The 17,626-nt window shown below is 48.9% G+C and overlaps 8 protein-coding genes across 8 annotated transcripts; 3 read left to right on the top strand and 5 right to left on the bottom strand.

The window, feature by feature from the left end:
- Positions 1-415: 415 nt before the first annotated feature.
- Positions 416-2,809, bottom strand: RhiXN_01879 (heat shock protein HSP70 family protein; the record flags this gene model as incomplete). The annotated part of the gene is made up of 11 exons (XM_043321698.1): positions 416-741; positions 794-972; positions 1,027-1,361; positions 1,412-1,534; positions 1,593-2,025; positions 2,085-2,263; positions 2,316-2,334; positions 2,387-2,525; positions 2,578-2,627; positions 2,687-2,705; positions 2,770-2,809. 11 exons carry the CDS (start codon positions 2,807-2,809, stop codon positions 416-418), a joined length of 1,842 nt encoding a protein of 613 aa, XP_043187521.1.
- A 157-nt stretch (positions 2,810-2,966) lies between these two features.
- On the top strand, positions 2,967-3,975 carry RhiXN_01880 (ribosomal protein S2; the record flags this gene model as incomplete). Its single annotated transcript, XM_043321699.1, has 3 exons — positions 2,967-3,051; positions 3,105-3,191; positions 3,245-3,975. 3 exons carry the CDS (start codon positions 2,967-2,969, stop codon positions 3,973-3,975), a joined length of 903 nt encoding a protein of 300 aa, XP_043187522.1.
- Positions 3,976-4,052: 77 nt separating this feature from the next.
- Positions 4,053-5,927, bottom strand: RhiXN_01881 (anthranilate synthase; the record flags this gene model as incomplete). Its single annotated transcript, XM_043321700.1, has 7 exons — positions 4,053-4,096; positions 4,154-4,461; positions 4,521-4,728; positions 4,782-5,411; positions 5,465-5,587; positions 5,641-5,854; positions 5,916-5,927. The coding sequence occupies 7 exons, from the start codon at positions 5,925-5,927 to the stop codon at positions 4,053-4,055; spliced, it is 1,539 nt and encodes a 512-aa protein (XP_043187523.1).
- A 1,417-nt stretch (positions 5,928-7,344) lies between these two features.
- Positions 7,345-9,186, bottom strand: RhiXN_01882 (arrestin; the record flags this gene model as incomplete). The annotated part of the gene is made up of 4 exons (XM_043321701.1): positions 7,345-7,992; positions 8,048-8,703; positions 8,752-9,054; positions 9,114-9,186. The coding sequence occupies 4 exons, from the start codon at positions 9,184-9,186 to the stop codon at positions 7,345-7,347; spliced, it is 1,680 nt and encodes a 559-aa protein (XP_043187524.1).
- A 367-nt stretch (positions 9,187-9,553) lies between these two features.
- RhiXN_01883 (integral membrane family protein) lies at positions 9,554-11,334 on the top strand (the record flags this gene model as incomplete). The annotated part of the gene is made up of 9 exons (XM_043321702.1): positions 9,554-9,605; positions 9,654-9,752; positions 9,803-9,841; positions 9,901-10,079; positions 10,136-10,155; positions 10,206-10,508; positions 10,564-10,968; positions 11,081-11,090; positions 11,149-11,334. 9 exons carry the CDS (start codon positions 9,554-9,556, stop codon positions 11,332-11,334), a joined length of 1,293 nt encoding a protein of 430 aa, XP_043187525.1.
- Positions 11,335-13,568: 2,234 nt separating this feature from the next.
- On the top strand, positions 13,569-14,040 carry RhiXN_01884 (uncharacterized protein; the record flags this gene model as incomplete). The annotated part of the gene is made up of 5 exons (XM_043321703.1): positions 13,569-13,614; positions 13,662-13,691; positions 13,746-13,777; positions 13,835-13,930; positions 13,987-14,040. The coding sequence occupies 5 exons, from the start codon at positions 13,569-13,571 to the stop codon at positions 14,038-14,040; spliced, it is 258 nt and encodes an 85-aa protein (XP_043187526.1).
- A 79-nt stretch (positions 14,041-14,119) lies between these two features.
- RhiXN_01885 (Ran guanine nucleotide release factor) lies at positions 14,120-14,849 on the bottom strand (the record flags this gene model as incomplete). Its single annotated transcript, XM_043321704.1, has 4 exons — positions 14,120-14,471; positions 14,538-14,654; positions 14,723-14,765; positions 14,816-14,849. The coding sequence occupies 4 exons, from the start codon at positions 14,847-14,849 to the stop codon at positions 14,120-14,122; spliced, it is 546 nt and encodes a 181-aa protein (XP_043187527.1).
- Positions 14,850-15,081: 232 nt separating this feature from the next.
- RhiXN_01886 (HEC/Ndc80p family domain-containing protein) lies at positions 15,082-17,545 on the bottom strand (the record flags this gene model as incomplete). Its single annotated transcript, XM_043321705.1, has 8 exons — positions 15,082-15,226; positions 15,278-15,408; positions 15,460-16,064; positions 16,118-16,262; positions 16,316-16,410; positions 16,460-16,655; positions 16,708-17,140; positions 17,190-17,545. 8 exons carry the CDS (start codon positions 17,543-17,545, stop codon positions 15,082-15,084), a joined length of 2,106 nt encoding a protein of 701 aa, XP_043187528.1.
- Positions 17,546-17,626: the final 81 nt, after the last annotated feature.

Genomic DNA, 17,626 nt, shown 5'->3' on the forward strand with positions numbered 1-17,626 from the left:
CATACGACGCGGACGTATTCATAATGTCGCAAGTGTGGCCCCTGGATATCTCATTTCCCGATATATATATGTATATATGTCGACGATTGTCGTAATGACGTGTACGAGCTATCCAAAACCTCATCCCGACGGTTGGACCCAGATCTCTTGTTCGCACGATCAGAGACTTCGTCACGGGTTGGAGAAGGCGAGAATACAAATTCTAGGCGTAGCCTATTTGGTCACCTGTTATTCTTTTTGTAATGAACTGAAAATCCACATGCTAACATGCAGTGGGCATCAATTTTTCACGATAGGAACTTCAATTGTGTATCAATACACTACAGCGCCCAAACTGAAGGCCATTTTAGGTACAAAATGAAAAGATGAAGACAAGATGAAGAAATCCGAAAGCAAGCGAAAGACATGCAAATGATCACCGTTGGGCAGTGGCCTTCTGCAACGCACGCTTGACTCCTAACTGGGCCTTCCTAAGTTCATCAGCAGTAGAATTCTCAAGCTCCAACTTCTCCATGGCCTTAGCCAACTCGGCTTCGATCTGGCCCTTAGCACCGCGCTTCATCTTGGAGCTCATTTCAGGGCTGGTGATAGTGCTCTCGACTTGCTGAATGTATGCCTCAAGATCGGCCTTAGCCTCATGCCTTGCGGAGAAATCTTTGTCAGCCTGCTTGAATTGCTCGGCATCCTTGATCATCTGATCGATCTCAGCCGAGGAGAGGCGACCAACGGAGTTGGTGATGCCTGGTTGAAAGGAAATTTAGTTTCGCAAAACTTCTGAGTAAGTCCAACTTACTAATGGATGCCTTGCGACCGGAAGCGCGGTCTTGGGCGGACACTTTCAGGAGACCATCCGCATCAACCTCGAAGGTGGTAACAAGTTCGGCCTGTCCACGAGGCATGGGAGGGATGCCGGTTAGTTCGAATTCTCCCAAAAGACGATTGTCACGGCACTGAGTACGCTCTCCCTCGTAGCTATACGTAAGCTATTGTTAGTACAAGGAAGGCAATGAAAACTAGAACACATACACAGGGAAGGTGACAGTAGTCTGGTTGTCCTCGACGGTAGTGAAAACCCTGGACTTGTTGGTAGGGATGGGGGTGTTACGAGGAACGACAACACCGAAGACATCTCCTTGCATGGCAACGCCAAGAGAGAGAGGTGCAACATCGAGGAGGAGCATGTTCTGGGTCTTTTCGCTGGTCTGGCCAGTGAGTACAGCAGCTTGGACAGCAGCGCCGTATGCGACAGCCTCATCCGGGTTGATGGACTTGTTTAGTTGGCGACCACCAAAGAACTCGCTAACCAGTGCCTGGATCTTAGGGATACGAGTAGAACCACCAACGAGAACAATGTCGTCGACCTAGTATAAGGTTAGTTACATCCATCCGAGGATTTCCAGGGGCGACAAACCTTCTCGCGAGGAATCTTAGAATCCTTAAGAACCTTCTCGACAGGCTCGAGAGTGGACTTGAACATAGTCGCGTTAATTTCCTCGAAACGGGCGCGAGAGATGTTTGCGGAGAAGTCTTCACCCTATGATCGTGTACTATTTATCAGTACGAAACAAAGTTGGCCGATGTAATCTACTGACCTGGTACAGAGAATCAACTTCGACAGTGGTCTGGGCGACGCTGGAAAGAGTGCGTTTGGCACGCTCGCAAGCACTACGCAGGCGACGGATAGCGCGAGCATCATCGGAAATATCGTGCTTAGTCTTGCGCTTGAACTCCGCCTTGAAGTGCTCGAGGAGTGTGTTGTCAAAATCTTCACCACCAAGATGGGTGTCACCCGCAGTAGCCTTGACAGCAAAGACACCTCCGGTAATGTTAAGAAGCGAGACATCAAAAGTTCCTCCTCCCAAGTCGAAGATCAATACATTCTTCTCAGTCTTGGATTGTTGGTCAAGACCATATGCAATGGCAGCAGCAGTGGGCTCATTGATGATACGCAAAACATCAAGACCAGCAATAGCACCAGCGTCTTTGGTGGCCAGACGCTGAGAGTCGTTGAAGTAAGCAGGAACGCTAATTAGACACAATTTCAAACCCCGTTTGCTTTCAATAAAATTTGTGGGAGAACTCACGTGACGACAGCCTTCTTGACAGTCTTCCCGAGCTTTGCCTCAGAGATTTCTTTCATTTTGCTAAGGACCATGGACGAGATCTCCTGAGGGGTAAACGTCTTCTCTTCGCCGAGGTACTCGACCTGTACATATGGAGAGCCATCTTTATCAACAACGGTGAATGGCCAGTGGGTCATGTCCTAAGTCTCAAGTTAAAGAGCAGATCATAACATCTGTACAATTAAGGCGAACCTTCTTAACATCTGGGTCACTTTATGCAATTATAAGTACAAATACCAAGATAATCGACTGTGTATGCTTACTCGAAACGACGGCCAATGAGGCGCTTTGCGTCGAAGACGGTGTTCTTGGGATTCATAGCGGCCTGGTTCTTGGCAGCATCACCAATGAGGCGCTCCTCGGCCGAGAAGGCGACATAAGAGGGGGTAGTACGGTTACCCTCTGTACATGGTTTAGCAAGTTTAACAGGGTTCAGGGGGGGATAGCAACGTACGGTCGTTTGCGATGATTTCAACACGATCGTTTTGCCAGACACCGACGCAACTTTATAAGCGTCTAATTTTAGTATACTATAGCACAAAAGCGGCTGATCTATGACTTACGAGTAAGTAGTTCCAAGATCTACATCAAGGACAAATGCGCATTCAGTCACCAAATTTCGAGCGCCACTCGAGGAGCAACTCACCGATACCGATCGCGCCGTCAAAAAGGTCTTCGCTGGCCATTTTTCACTTGTACGTAGGGTGAGGGGAGCTCGAAATGTGGTGGACGAGATGAAGCCGATGAATGGGACTGAAGATTTTTGAGTACGTGATTCCGTGGAATATCATGCGGAAGATCGCCGGATGCAAATTATTGAAATCTCGTGCAGCGCACCTTATCATGGCATATTGCGCCAGGCGCACTTTCGCATTGGCTGCTAGGCTTGAGCGAGATACCATTTCAAGCCCCCAGAAACTCCCATACGGTAAGCTTATATGCGATCCAAACTCATAGGCACGATCAATAACTGCATGTAAGGTGTGCGCCTCATTCAAACATCTCAACAACCAGAGAATGTAGAATGGGTGGAACTTGCCAAAGAAAGAATGAGAAGACAAGCAGTGAGTATGTAAAATTATACTACTACTGACGAGTACTGTGGTCTAACCACATTCTAGTCGAATACTTTTCTAAATTAGGGTCTACCAAAAATCGAAATACCTCGTTCCAACCGCACCACACTCTCCACAAGCCCACACCACCCACTGACCTCACCATGTCCGCTCTCGTCGCCGCCGGTGCACATCTCGGAAGCTCCTCTGAATCCACTCGGCCTACTTTCCTTCCTTACGCATATGGTCATCGCGCTGGTATCACGATCATTGATTTGGACACCACGCTCCCCCTGTTAAGGAGAGCATCTAATGTCGTGCGTGAGGTCGCCAAAAGCAAAGGGCTTATATTATTTGTTGGCACAACTGAGGACCTTGCACCATGTGTCCGAAAAGCAGCTCAGCGACTGGGCTCACAAGGATTTCATGTGGGAACCACATGGAAACCCGGGACTCTCACTAACTCTTGGGAGCTATTTGGATCAGACACGATGATGAACCTCAACACGACTCCTGACCTTGTCATATTTATGAATCCGCTACAAAATTTACACGCCATCCGTGAATGCGCAATCTCGCGCATACCTACGATTGGCATTATCGACTCTGACGTGGACCCTCGTGTCGTAATGTACCCTATTCCTGCAAACGACGATAGCATCCGGACTGCAGAATTGATCGCAGGCGTCTTGAGTATGGCCGGAAAAGAAGGGATTGAACGAGCTGCGGCGGAGAGAGCCTTTGCACAGAGTCAAAGTCGGAGGGCACGACCAGAGGGGGCGGAGGAAGAAGAATGAAATGTAATTACTACTGTGGTCTATCCATTTTCAACGTTCAGCACCGGGTAGCATATACAATGATTACAGAGCTACAACTATGAAAGTTGGCCAGAACGTTGTTGCATGTTGTAGTAATATTCTGTGAATATATTGCTCAGCCATACCTCGCGTGGATGAGATCGCATGTAGCGCTCACCTTCAGCCATATCAATTGTGCGCATATTCGCGCTTAACTTGTTCAAGGTTTCAATGTATTCGTCTTCTTCGACAGAGTCGAACACAATTCCACCTCCTGCCTGCAAGTAGGCGATGCCATCTTTGAATGTCATAGTTCGAATAGCAATGCATGTATCCATCTCGTCATCCGCAAAATCAAATCTTCCGACTGCTCCCGCATATACACCACGTCGTTCCCCTTCCAACTCAGAAACCAACTCGACTGCCTTGATTTTGGGCGCTCCTGACACCGTCCCGGCCGGGAAGATCGAACGGAATGCGTCGAACCTCGAAACAAGGTAGTAAATAACTTAAATGTTTGAAAACACCAACCTCACGAAAATTACCTATTCTTCCCCTCACGCAAGAGGCCAGATACTTGACTAGTAAGATGAATTACGTGACTGAACTTCTCCAGTCGCATAAGTTCGTCTACTTTGACTGTCTTGGGCTGGCAAACCCTGTTAACGTCGTTCCGAGCAAGATCGACGAGCATAATGTGCTCTGCTCGGTCTTTGGCAGATGCCAGTAGTTGCGCCCCAAGTTCGGCATCCTCTATACGCACATCAATGGGGCAACAATGCGTGAAAATAATCATTTTTACGCACCTTCTGGGGTCTTGCCTCGCTTCACTGTCCCCGCAATAGCATGGTTGAATACCTTGTTGTTTTCGACTCGGCATAATGTCTCAGGGCTAGCACCAACGACTTGCAAATCACCGCAATCGATATAAAACATGTAGGGGCTAGGGTTAATTTGCCTGAGCTGTCGATAGACATTGAATGGATGGAGATTCGTCTTGCGTGCCAACCGCTGGGATGGAACAGCTTGGATGATATCGCCCGCAACAATATGCTTCTTCAGCTGAGTTACGAAGCCTTCATAGCCCACCTTCCCAACATTCGACACGGCCGTATTTCCTCGCTGGATAATCGGCTGGGAGACAAGGGGCGTATGGCTCGCCAGAACAACCTTGGCGGCACGTCGGGCTTTCTGAACTGCCGTCTGGTAAATAAATGACAAATTTGAGCTGGTCTCTGACGAAGAGGCGCTAGTGACGGTTGGCGCAAATACGTGCGAAACGACCTTGACGTTTTGGTACAAATGATCATACACTATGATAGTGTCGCATAGCATAAATACTGACTCGGGAATCCCGAGCGGGTCGGTCAACGGGCGTGCAGTTTTGGGTTCAAAATATTGGATGCAATCATAGGACACGTAGCCGATCGCACCCCCTGCGAACGATTCAATTCGAACGATGAGCAAATTTGACGTGGCGCGGGCGTACCGGTGAATGTGGGTACCTCGGGGATCTTGACATACTTGTATGCTCTCAGTTCACGCTGGAGCGCTGCCATGGGATCGCCTGTAACTTCATGACTTGGTCCAGATCGGATAACCTTGAATGGGTCTACATGGATAGGTCAGGACGAGTTAGTAGTATACTAAATATTATTCACTTACCTGCCCCAATGAAACTATAGCGCGCGATATTCTCCCCAGCAATAACACTCTCAAGGATGAAGCTGTACTTGGAGTCTTTGGCGAGGCGGAGGTAGGCCATACATGGTGTCAAGAGATCTGCGGGAAACTCGATAAACACGGGCACGCAGTTCCCCACTTTCTTCCTGATAATCAAATCTTCTATTACATTGAGTGAGGGGAAAGGTACCAAATGCTAATCCAACCCAGAGCGATTAAAGTTACACCAATTAATCTCCTAAAAATTCTGAGCATACCTGAGGATCCATCTCAAAGTCTGCACGATGTTTGAATGAGGGTTAGAGATGTGGAAGATATGTGTGGAAGAGACGAGGCGCTAATGGACTATGAACGTTTATAGGCAGCCCCTCGAGTCATTGATCCTCGACTTTTGTTCCAAATTTAAATTGTATTACAACGTCGCTGATCGATGATTATGTAATTATATTGATCGCCTGTACCAAAGTCTGATTTCACCTTTTGTCTTTTTCCTGGTCTCAGAGTACTAGTAGGAAGGTTATTGATCTTATTCCAGATGTATCTAAAGCTAATGGGGTTCCTTTTATTGTCTTGAGAGTATTCCAAGGACCAGCGTGCTTGATTACACCCGGATCGATCAGAGATGCAGAGTTAAAAACTTTGTCGCTGAAGCGAGTTTTAGCGAGCCAGATTCTCAAAACAAACAGACTGACATTGAATAAAATACTACATCGTGCTTCATTTGACAACTAGATGTAACCAAGTAGCTTATATAGCCAACAGTAAGATTTCCTGACCCACTACGTGTCCGCGCTTAGGCTCCCATGGGAACCTATACAGAAGAACCATGACCACATCCGCAATGTCATACGAACCTCACACACTCAATACAAAAGCGCAAAGACTAGGACCCCCAGCACCTTTGGCGTTGAACTACCCTTCTTCAAAGCCCTTCTGTGCGAATGCTAACAAAAGGCTTCTCGGCGCCCAGTACGGTATGTGCGGCGACCACACTGCTAGTAAAAGCCTATTACTCCCGAACGAAGACACTCCAGGAAGAGTTAAATGGATGTTACACGATGATTTACGAACGGAAGTACAAGAAGTCCCGTCATTGAGGGTAAATAAACCACATGGATTCCTCGAGCGTAATGTTAATAGGACTTCTGCGCAGTGGAGTTTGTGACAAATGCACATAACTCTGGAGTATGTGGCGTACCTGCCTGATAAGGAAAATCTGCGGATACCCGTCCAAATCTGGATGCGGCTATTTTGTCTCAGTTTAAGGCGTTCATCGGGCTCAGAACCCCAAGTGGCGAACCTGGTAACCCGTGTGGTTGAAAACCCCGGCGCCGGTCCAGGCGTGTCCAGAAGCACTGAGTGGTCAAATCTTTATCGGTCAAGTGTTTGTTACATATGATTTCTAATTGTTTACTTCGAGGGTAGACCGACGGAGGGTTTTGGGCAGCCGAGAATAGGTTTTCATGCATACAGTAACTACGGTTTCATCATACAGGTTGTGCAAAAAACGAAGGACAACAATGGACACGGCTAGAGATATGCATGCGAGACACGAAAACAATCATGAAGGAAAATGACAGTGCAGAGCGATGCGAGAGATATGTATATGCGAGCAGTTGAATGACAATAATAAACGATAAGAATGAGGAGAGCGAGAACCCAAAACAGAAACGGAGAACAGAAAAATCAGACGCTCAATGGCGTGCGGACATGTCGCCCGTTGAGTACAGCTTCCCTGGCAGAAGCCGAGCTGAACCTCTCAACTTCGGCCTCCCACTCGAGCACTTCGGCTGTGCGCACGGAAGGAACCGCCACCGTTCTGGCGACACCAACTAAAAAGTCTTCCCGACTTGGAGGTTCGGGTGAGCGCTGCTTCTTCGATGCAAATATTCTTAGCGCAGAGCTCGAACGTGGGCGTTGCTGGGATGTGGGCGCGATCCGGTCGAGTTCACGTTCCCAGGCGCGAAATTGTTCGGGCTCGAAAACCGTGGGCACTGGTGCGGTGACTTCATTGCCTCGTGAGCGTGGGCGCAGTGGTAAGGCGCGACGTTGGCTCGAGTCGCGTGTGCCGGAGGATGTATGCGGCCTTTTACCGGCTTTACCGAACCGGGCAGTCGGGACGGCAAGGTTATTAGGGCTGGGTGGAGGAGATGGAAGATGTGGAACAGGTCGTCTGGATTCTTGTTGGTTCTCAGTTGAAGGAGAAGTGGCGGGCCGTTTCATACTATATTTGGAATGGACTCGCTGTCGTTCAGCGTCGTCTACGGTGATAACTACAATTTCCTCCTGATGCAAATCAACCATGACTAGGTTGCCGCCGGTTGCTAATTGAGCCTTTTGTCAAGGGTCAGCTCGAAATTGGCTGCGATAGAAACTCATGAAACTATACCTTTGCGGTAACAAAGAATCGAACTCTGGCAAGGCTACCCTGCATCGTTTCACCTGTACCCCAGTGTGCACCCGACTTGGGCAAGGGAACTTGGAGCATAGCGCTGAGTGTACGTGAAGAAGCCTTTTCGCTGTCTGATTTGGATACATCGATGGCTTCAACCGTATTGAGCACAGCCTCGACCGACTTTGCTGAGTGGGAGATTGGCGAAGAGGAGCGCTTGCGGGATGGGCTAGATCGAGATTGGTCGTGAAGGGAGGGGAGGAGGGCAACAGTAGAAGAGAAGGGTTCAGGTGCTGGAGAAGACTCGCGCGAGATGGATCGGGCAAGTGTGCCAGATGGTGATGCAAGCTGGGAAGTGGATGACGCGGGGGTAGATTCGATGAAGTCAATGTGGCGCTCCAAGGCAAATGTAACACGTTGGAGGGACACGCCAGGACGAGGTTGTATGCGGACGGAAACTGGGATGGGATCGAGAGGTGCTACCGGGCGCCGGGGAAACTGAAATTCGGATTGGACAAATTGTTCGGGGGGCTGTAGTGACGAATGAGCGACGGGGCGCTGGGATGTGGAGGGCTTGTTGTAACGCATGAGATTGACATCAAAGCATTTGACTTGACGGTTGCCTATTCCTGGGATGTGTTGAGTGTGGATTGCTGGCAGATCATGAGCTTTTGGCCATATGGACAATATAGTGTGCTTACCAGCTTCCAGTCTCCAATATACTCGGTACTCCTGCAGATGAAAGTTGCTGCTGCCAGGGGTATTGACAGGGATGGCAAGACGGAATGGCAGATCAAGTTCACCGAGTGGTCCAAATTCAGCACCAGTCGGAGACCACAGGGTCTGGGTATGCTCCATGAGGATATTCGTCTTGAGTACGCCTACACGACCGTGTCGAGCCTCGTAACAACGCAGCGATATAGTAACAGCAGACGCAGTTGCAGGCTTGCCATCTTCTTCCAAGCGAATGCGGACGATGCCGTCGAGTTTAACCGGAGTAAGACCTGAGCGGATGTAAGCAAAAGAATAGACACAAAAATAGAATTTCAGACTGGAGACTCACCCAAGTGGCCTGAGTGAGGGAACCAGCGAGCACCAGCATTGCCCTTTGTGGGCGTGAGTGTAATAGCGACCATGGGATATAGGGGCTGGGGGGAGACGGGGGCTTGGCCCGTTCACACCGGCGCCTTAAAAGCTGGACTCGCACTGAGCGCATCAGCTTCGTCTTCCGAGCCATGTGCGCGATCCAAGTGCTTCGAATTGCTAACACACTTGAAGCTCCCGACTAGCGCACCCCCAGACACTCTCAACTTCTCAGAAGCTGCCTATTTAGATTTGTTTACCCTTATTCGTGGCCATTTCTCCGCTCGACGTGACAGCACGAAGTAGTCAACATAGACACTGCCACCACTCTGTCGCCCACTCTCTTCCCCAACACCGTCGATTACATTCTTGATTATCTTCGATTCTATTAGGCACTAGCACTAGCCACTCGTTACACCAATGGCCAGATCATCGTTGGTCCCATTTCTCATAGCAGGCATGCTCGTTACGGGTGCGCCAATTTTAGATACATGTCGCACCTTTGACTGACTGCTCCCAGGCTGCGCCAACTCTCTCCTGATGAAATGGCAGGACCGTATGTGTGTTGAGAACTGCGAGCCCGGATCCGGTAGACCTCGGGTCAATTTCGAGCAGCCCGGTATGTCAGAAACTTGCTTAGTTTGCTGCTCACTAACCTGCGGATATTAGTATGGCAGACTCTGATTATGTTTAGCGGGGAAATGCTTTGTATGTGCCAGGTTGCCACTAGAGTCTTCCATTGACACCTTCCCCCTTCCCTCATTCAGGCTTCCTCCCTGTTATTTGGAAGTGGTATACCACGCGCAACTTGCCACCCCAACTCCCCTCGACTGATGAAGAGGAAGAGCCCGCAGCGGGCGTAAAGGCCCAGCCTGACCCTCCACTAACCGGCTGGAAGCTTGTTTATTTCTGGCTCCCTGCCTTCTGCGATCTTGCTGGAACAACCGTACGTTGCTGTCTTATCACATGCACTCGTCGCTATTGACACATTCCTATCCGCAGCTTATGAATGTCGGACTCCTGTAAGTATTCCGGGATTCTCCCGGGCCGCAACTCACCGTTCTATTCTCAGATACACACCAGTTTCTATCTATCAAATGACCCGTGGGGCTCTTGTTCTCTGGGTTGGTATTCTCTCGGTCATCTTCCTTCGCCGCCATCTCTATCTCTACCAATGGATTGCTCTGTTTGTCGTCATGGCTGGCGTCAGTCTTGTTGGACTCAGCGGCTCTCTCATTAAGAACGTGGTTGGAGATGAAGCGGGCGAGGCTGTCCATGCATTTATGACATCGGTTGCTCGATCAATTGCTCCCAATGAGCCTGAACCTACCACCGTGTTTGTCGGAGTTTTGTTCGTGCTGTTTGCTCAGTTCTTGTAAGCCATTACACAACCCCATACGCCACATTGACTGAACCCTCTCTTCGCCTAGTACGGCTACCCAATTCGTTGTCGAGGAGAAGATTATGAAGGGTTATACGATCGAACCGCTGATGGCTGTTGGCCTCGAGGGCCTCTTTGGTGCATTGTCGATCCTCGTCTGCATGCCAATCCTCGCCCCGCTCGCGTCTCGGTCTCCATTCTTTGACTTTCCTCGTGGATGGCACCAGATTATCGATCACACCAATGTGGTTCTTGCCTCGGTTTTGATCATGTTCTCAATTGCCTCGTTCAACTTTTTCGGACTGAGTGTGACATTCCGCGTGAGTGCAACTGCGCGTTCCACGACAGATACCTGTCGCACCCTCGGAATCTGGATCGTCAGCCTCGGACTTGGTTGGGAACATCTCGCATGGCCATACTCGGTCCTTCAGATCATCGGATTCGCCCTCCTTGTGTGAGTGACTGTTCGTTGCGCGTGATTCGAAGGTTGGGTATCCTGTTTCCATACGTTTTACTGACCTTCGCTTATGCTCCGGGTTTTCCCTATCCCCGTGACCGGGTCATAGTTATGGCACGGTAAGTCTGCCCGAGCCCAGTCACTTGTCGCACTTGGCTGAGTTCCCGCGCGGTATAGTTCTTGTTCAACAACTTGGTCGAGCCACCGGCGTTTATTCGACCCGTATCCCGTGAAACTGCTGAGGATGACGAACGTCGTGCCCTATTGGCCGAGCAACACCTTAACGAGACGGCTACCCTCCCGGCTGATGCAGGTCAGAGCGGGTTTGACGTCGTGCCACCCACACCACCTGCTCGAGGCTAAAGAAGCAAGTCCCAGCCTCCATCCCTTTTGTAGGTAAGTTTTCCATCGGATGGGCCAGGTGGGGAAATATCATGTATAGTACAACGTCCATATAGCATCTTATTATCGAAGTACGATTACCACATCCACCTTTTCCATAGTGATTGAGGACCTCATGATCATGACTGTGCTACTGGTCGAATGTTGATGAGCGTGATAATGGTAGCATCTTGGCTCCAACTTCCAATTTACGACGGACCGACGTCTGACCGAGCGACATCCGGTCGAGGCTCTTGCTCCCGTCAATCAATTCAACGGCTCCGACCCGAACTCACATTTCGATTAAAATCATGGAGAGCGGGCGAGGCCAAATGAAATGTTTGCTGGATACCCCGCAATAGTGTGCATAAAATCACGCACAGTTGTCGGAACGGGGTGTAGGCCTAAAGTCAATCAAAACGAAAAACACCGATTGACAGCGACACAGCCGCCGGGCGATTAGTTATTGGACCCCGTAAACCGCAGTTACATAATTACTGGGTAACGCGCCACACAGTGGGGTCAAGTGTTCAAATGAAGATCAATGCAAGGCGTAGGACGCTTCGATGACTACGTAGCTTTTTTTTTTTTTGTTGCCGATCCATGAACCCATTTCGAGTGGGGTACCGAGTCCAGGCTAACTACTGTACAGCGTTGTCTGAAATTTCTCCTATGCCGTATGCTTCGAGTTTTTCCATATTGATTTTTTTTTGGCAGACTTCCACGTCCTGCTGGAAACTGGCGCCCGAGAAGTTGTACGAAGACAGTCTATGTGTAACACAATGGTCATCTTCTACTTCGGTCGCTCGGGCAGCCGAGAATGCCCTACGGCGGTACGTATGCCGTCGGGAGAAGACAAGTCGGCTCGGACAGGCTTGGTCATTATCCACGGCGCGGTAAACGCGGCCCGCTATGCCGCGCGTTTCGAGCTGGAGTTGCTATTAAACTATAACATATACCTTACCTTCAATGACAGACTAAGACTATTCTCGGGTGCTATAGTAATATAGGTAACATTCGACCACGTTCTGAATTCGAAGTGCTTCGATTGCATGCCATCCTCTGCTGGGTACGATTACCTTCCGTTCAAAGATGTAGAATACCAGTGCATTTTGTGCGATTGGATCGGACTGATTGCCGTGCATTAGGGAAAGACCCCCTTTTCGCGGGCGTATCGGTCATCCCCTAAATTCAGAATACTTGACTCGGTGATGTGTGTATGTAAAGAGAGATACATGTACACCCGAGAAGCACCTATATAGAAGTTCAATGAAGAAGAGGGGGATAATGGGAGAATAAACCATGTGTAGTATTCTTTTGGTATCCTAACCGCTGCGCACCATATGTAAGGGTTATCTATTTCGATTACTCGCCTGGATTTGATGGAGGGCGGATAATGCACCCTCCCGTTGAAGTGCGGCATGCACAACTCCGTACTGGCCGTCGGGCTCAGATTCTCTGGTTTGAATTTGCACAAACACTGTTCTCACACTACCAGTACTCTGGCTATACGCATATACGCAAATAATAGGAGGCCACGTTGAACTTGGTTCTCTTCGAAGACAACCAGAGCAATCTGAGAACGAAATTCGAGTTATGTATTCGTTAGGGATGCATGCTAGGTCAAGGGCAAGTCTTAAAAGAGACAACTTCTTGCTCATAGAACTGTGGCACGCTCCGCACACGTTTGTTTCATAGGGCTTGGCAGCAAATTCGAAGTTATTATAAGTTCTCACATGTCTCTAGACTCGTGTTACACTGATTCAAGTTAGGCTAGACTTCTGCGCGTCTTGCCGGGATGTAATTCGAGCCTCGCATGTTCGCGCCACCACTATCCGATAAGCAGTGTGTCTGGGGGTTTCGCGAAGGCCAAAAGTTCATGTAGATCTTGGTCCTCAAGTCTTGAAGCAACTCCCGAAACCGAGCATGAGACAAATATCAGCAAGGTTGAAAAAGCCCTACACGCCTCTAACTAGAAGCGGGTCGAGAGGCCAGATCCACTCCCGGGTTCATTTTAAGATTGACAGCTATGATTGATTGGCCAGTGGGAGTGTGGCTCGATTCCATCTACAGTATGTAATTGTGATCGCTCGATCATTCACTATTATTGTGATGTCATATGTCAGAAATTCTCTCTGCTGTCAGCTCCATCACGTGTGGTCTTGAGATTACCCGTCTACGGCTATCTAACAAGTCTATTATCATTGGATCTCAGGATGAGCGCGCGACGTTGGGCGACATGGGCGGCATATTCGACAGGCGGTGAGTAAGCTTTGTTTTACCAACTATAGTACTCATCATTTTCTCAGTGATTATTGGCGGGTGGGGTCTGATGCGTGGTGAGCGTGACTATTAATTTATCAAGGATATATTTAATTGACATAGTTTCGTAGTGACTACGCCCAATCCTGACCAATTCTACGATGTATGTGTATACATCCATGGGCGTTTCCTCTAACCAACCAAGCCTTTATCGACTCAGTCACTGGCACCTGACCATAAACGTGCTGTTGATGCAGCGCGTGCTCGAGGTGTGGGAGTCTCTCAATCGACCGAGCCGCTCCGGAAACAGCAGTTGGTATTTCCGTCTCTTGTCACATTATCCACGCCACCACTGAGACTCTGGCTTTGTAGGACCCAGAGGCACCTATCTGGGGGGACAAAACCCCACCCAAGCGGCCCTCCTAAACTTCGAGGAGCGAGAATCACGATCTCACTTGTACTAACATCATTGTATACACACTATTTCTACAATCATCACACATCCCTACGCGAACAAACCAAAGTCGACGATCTTGAGCGACGACACCGCAGCTTCGTAGGCGTCTGTCCATCGTTTTGCTCCTTCTGCATCTACCGCGCTGCTTTCTTTCTCCGCCTGCACCGGCACATTGAACGTCAGCACCAAGTCGATGCTTTTATCCACTACGCGATAAACCGCAAGCAAGATCTTCACGGTGTCCGGATGTGTGCGATTAAACTTGGGAACAAGTTGGGTACCCTGAAGAATACTCAGTTTGATAGGGCTGGTAGAAACCGGTTGTTGCGCGGGTGTATTGACAATTTCGACTGTTGACGATACAGCATCGTTATCATGCGAAAGAGAATCAAAATGAAATCTATACAGCGGTGGGGTTCAGTAGGTTGCTGTACCAACAAGGTTTGACATTTGAAGTAAATCTTACTTGGCGACTTCAACTGGGTCGTCTGGGGCAACCCGTTCCAGAATCTCACAGACAATACTCACATCCGAATCGGCTGCAAGAAAGACTTCCTGTGTGTCTGGGACTTGACGTAGATCGCTAATCGGATAGGGCAGGGCATGCGTCAATAAGGCTTGGTAGCTGAAGAAAGGATCAAGATGATTTACGATGCATCTGTCAAGCCTGCAGGGAGCTGCACAGTGATGGCACCTAACTCGTGGCTAAGATTTTGTCAAATAGTTAAAATTCGTTAAACCGACCCCCGAACAGTTCGTAAATATTCGTCAAGGCCATAAATAGATTTAAGTAACAATGGACTTTTGGATAAGTAAAAAATCAAACGTAGGGTGGGCGGAGTTGAGCTCAACCTTGCCTTGATCGATTACATACAAGGATCGTTAAATCGCAAAACAAAGAGCCAAACACCGCAGAATATACAAGATCAATGTTACACCAATCTAGAACAAAAAATCAACGAAAAATTAAGGTATATCAGCGCACAACAGTTCTTGGACATCCCCAAACCTCAATATTCGTTTGCAGTGTCCCGGAACTCTTCCAGTTTGTTGATAACTTGCTCGCGGAATTCAAGTAGCTGTGTTGTATGCTTCATTATCTCTTCGTATGTCTGCTTTTTGAGTTGCTCCGACTTGTAAGTGATATCTTGGAACCTGGTGTTGACTGTGAGAATCCCGAAGTTCAGCATTCAGACCGATACGTACTCAGCCTCTGCAGCCCCGAGTCTTGTTTGGGCGTTGACGAGCGCGCTTTGTGCACCCACACCCACATTGGCTAAATCACGTTCCAGTCTTTCAATCTCTTCACGGAGCTCCCCAAGGACTAGGGCTGAAGCCTACAAAGCCAGATCAATGGAATGGGCAGAATCATAAAGCGAAAAACGTACGTTCTTGACTTCTTCCGCTTTATCTTGCATCATGTCGATCTTCCGGCGTAGCATATCCGTCTCATCGCCAATGTGCTCTATTTCTTCCGCAATTTTATCAACTTCGCTTTCTTTGGCCAGGCGTTCGCTGTCTAGCTCGGTTCGAGCCTCTCTTGCATCGTCAGCCAAGGCGCTCAAAGCTGGCTGGACCCTATGTTTCAGCCCGCCGTTCAACGTCCCTCCGCCTCGAAGCATCTCCCCGACAACGTTAGCCGCGGAATTAAGTTCAATCTCGTATTCCCCTTCAGCGTCTTCCTCTCCGTTGCTCTCCATCGAATCGTTGGGACCTTTAGCACGGCGCTGGTGGAGGAGACCAAGTTTCCATAACGTCTCGTTGTACTCGGTGACTGCGTTGTCGAGTTGGTGCACTCGATGCGAGAGCGCCACTTCGCTCGAGTTGTTCTGTCGGACGAGATCACGATGTCGCGTCTGCATCTCCCGGAGGTTCCGTTGGAGTTTCTCCGTTTCGGTTGCCAGACGTTGCATTTCTTCAGCAGTGATGGGCTGGGCTGCAATGGCAGCTTGCAATGCAGCTTCTTCCTTCTCAAGATTTTGCATTTTTTGGTCTAGGGGGAGACGAGAATCAGCCGTGAGCGGTATGTGCGGCCGCAATACGCACTAGCTTCTTCAACATTTTCTTTTAACGCTTGAATGTTTTTCACTAGTTTAGCATCCTTGCGCTGGGTAGTTTCGATGCCGGTTGTATATTGCTCTTTCAATCGTTGAGCTTCCTCTAACGCTGCTTTGGCTTGGGCAAGTTCGGTCTATATATTGAATTGCATTAATAAAATCATGATAGTTGAAGTAGGGAGCATACCGGTTTAGCCAGTAGGGTTTGTAGCTCGCTAGTCGCTCGGTTCGAAGCTATTGTGTCATTCTCTACTTGTACGTTCGCAGCTTCGCTTCGACGGTCTAAGAGGGGGATCAGAGTGGCGACCGAGGTGTAAATGAGAAAACAAACCAAAGAAGTCCTCAAGAACCTGGAGTTGCTCCGGGAACTGGTCTTCCCCACTCAGGTATAGTTTGTAGGTTGCTGCAATGTAATCGTCGATGACAGCATCCGGTTCGCACTCTGAGGAAGGTTTGCCATCGGGATCTACAGGAGCTGGTAACCATGGGTCGTTCTCCGCCATTGAATCCATAAATCGAAGTTTTAGCTAGTTGAATGATAAGGAATAATGCTAAGCTAGAAGGTATGAACAAGCTCACCAAACTAAGATTTACTAGCCAATGAAGCATGGCAAGTACATTTGGCCAAGCGTGCATACTTCCAACGGCGGCCAAGCTGGATTTACTGATAGTATCGGCAGAACGATACCGATGGTCTTTTAAAAGTAGAATAATGTCGTCCTCCATTTTGCGTCCCGCACGACCCCATTGAAAATTAGGGTCGATAACATCGTTAATAAGGAATATGAATATGGTCTGAAAATCCTTATTTGTAGGGGAAGTTAGCGTCTTCAAGGTAATCGGATACTTGAATTGACGTTGTTGAAGGTAGTCTAGTACTTCATTAGCACACATGAGCTGGAAGCTTTTATCTCGGATTGGGCGTGTATCCTTTACTGCCATAGCTCCTTGCGAGAAGGAGGGTGCTACCGACATTCGACTGGCACCGTAATTGGCTGTTTGCTTTCGAACACTGGAGAAAGGTTATGGAAAGAGACACTCTATAACTTCGCATGTCTTACCTTGCTGACGGATTCCTAAGTGGTGTTTTGCCATAAGGATTATGGTTGACCCCCCGACTACTGGCCATTCCAGAGCTTGATTGAGCGACAGGCGCTGGGGGTGGACGAAGCATAGACATCCGCAGAGTATTACCAGAAGGTGCATGGGGATGAGTCGAGGATTGACTTAGAGATTGACCAAGTTGTGAGCGAGGACCACCCGCGATAGGTGCCATTGATACACGTCCAGGGCGACTGGGAGGAGGGGCCGCAAAATAGTCCGGAGCGGCCCGTTTCTTGAGCACTGAAGACGGATGAGGTATCCCAGAATATCCATCTTGGGCTACTGTTAGACGTCGGCCATTGTTTTGAGACATTGCGTTCGAGCCGACCAAGAGCGAAGATGTTCAGCCGCTTGTTTGCGAGCTTCGCGAACCCTGCACGATCGAGAAAGGGTC

This window comes from Rhizoctonia solani, chromosome 16 (assembly GCF_016906535.1).
Source record: "Rhizoctonia solani chromosome 16, complete sequence".
NCBI classification, from domain to species: Eukaryota; Fungi; Basidiomycota; class Agaricomycetes; order Cantharellales; family Ceratobasidiaceae; genus Rhizoctonia; species Rhizoctonia solani.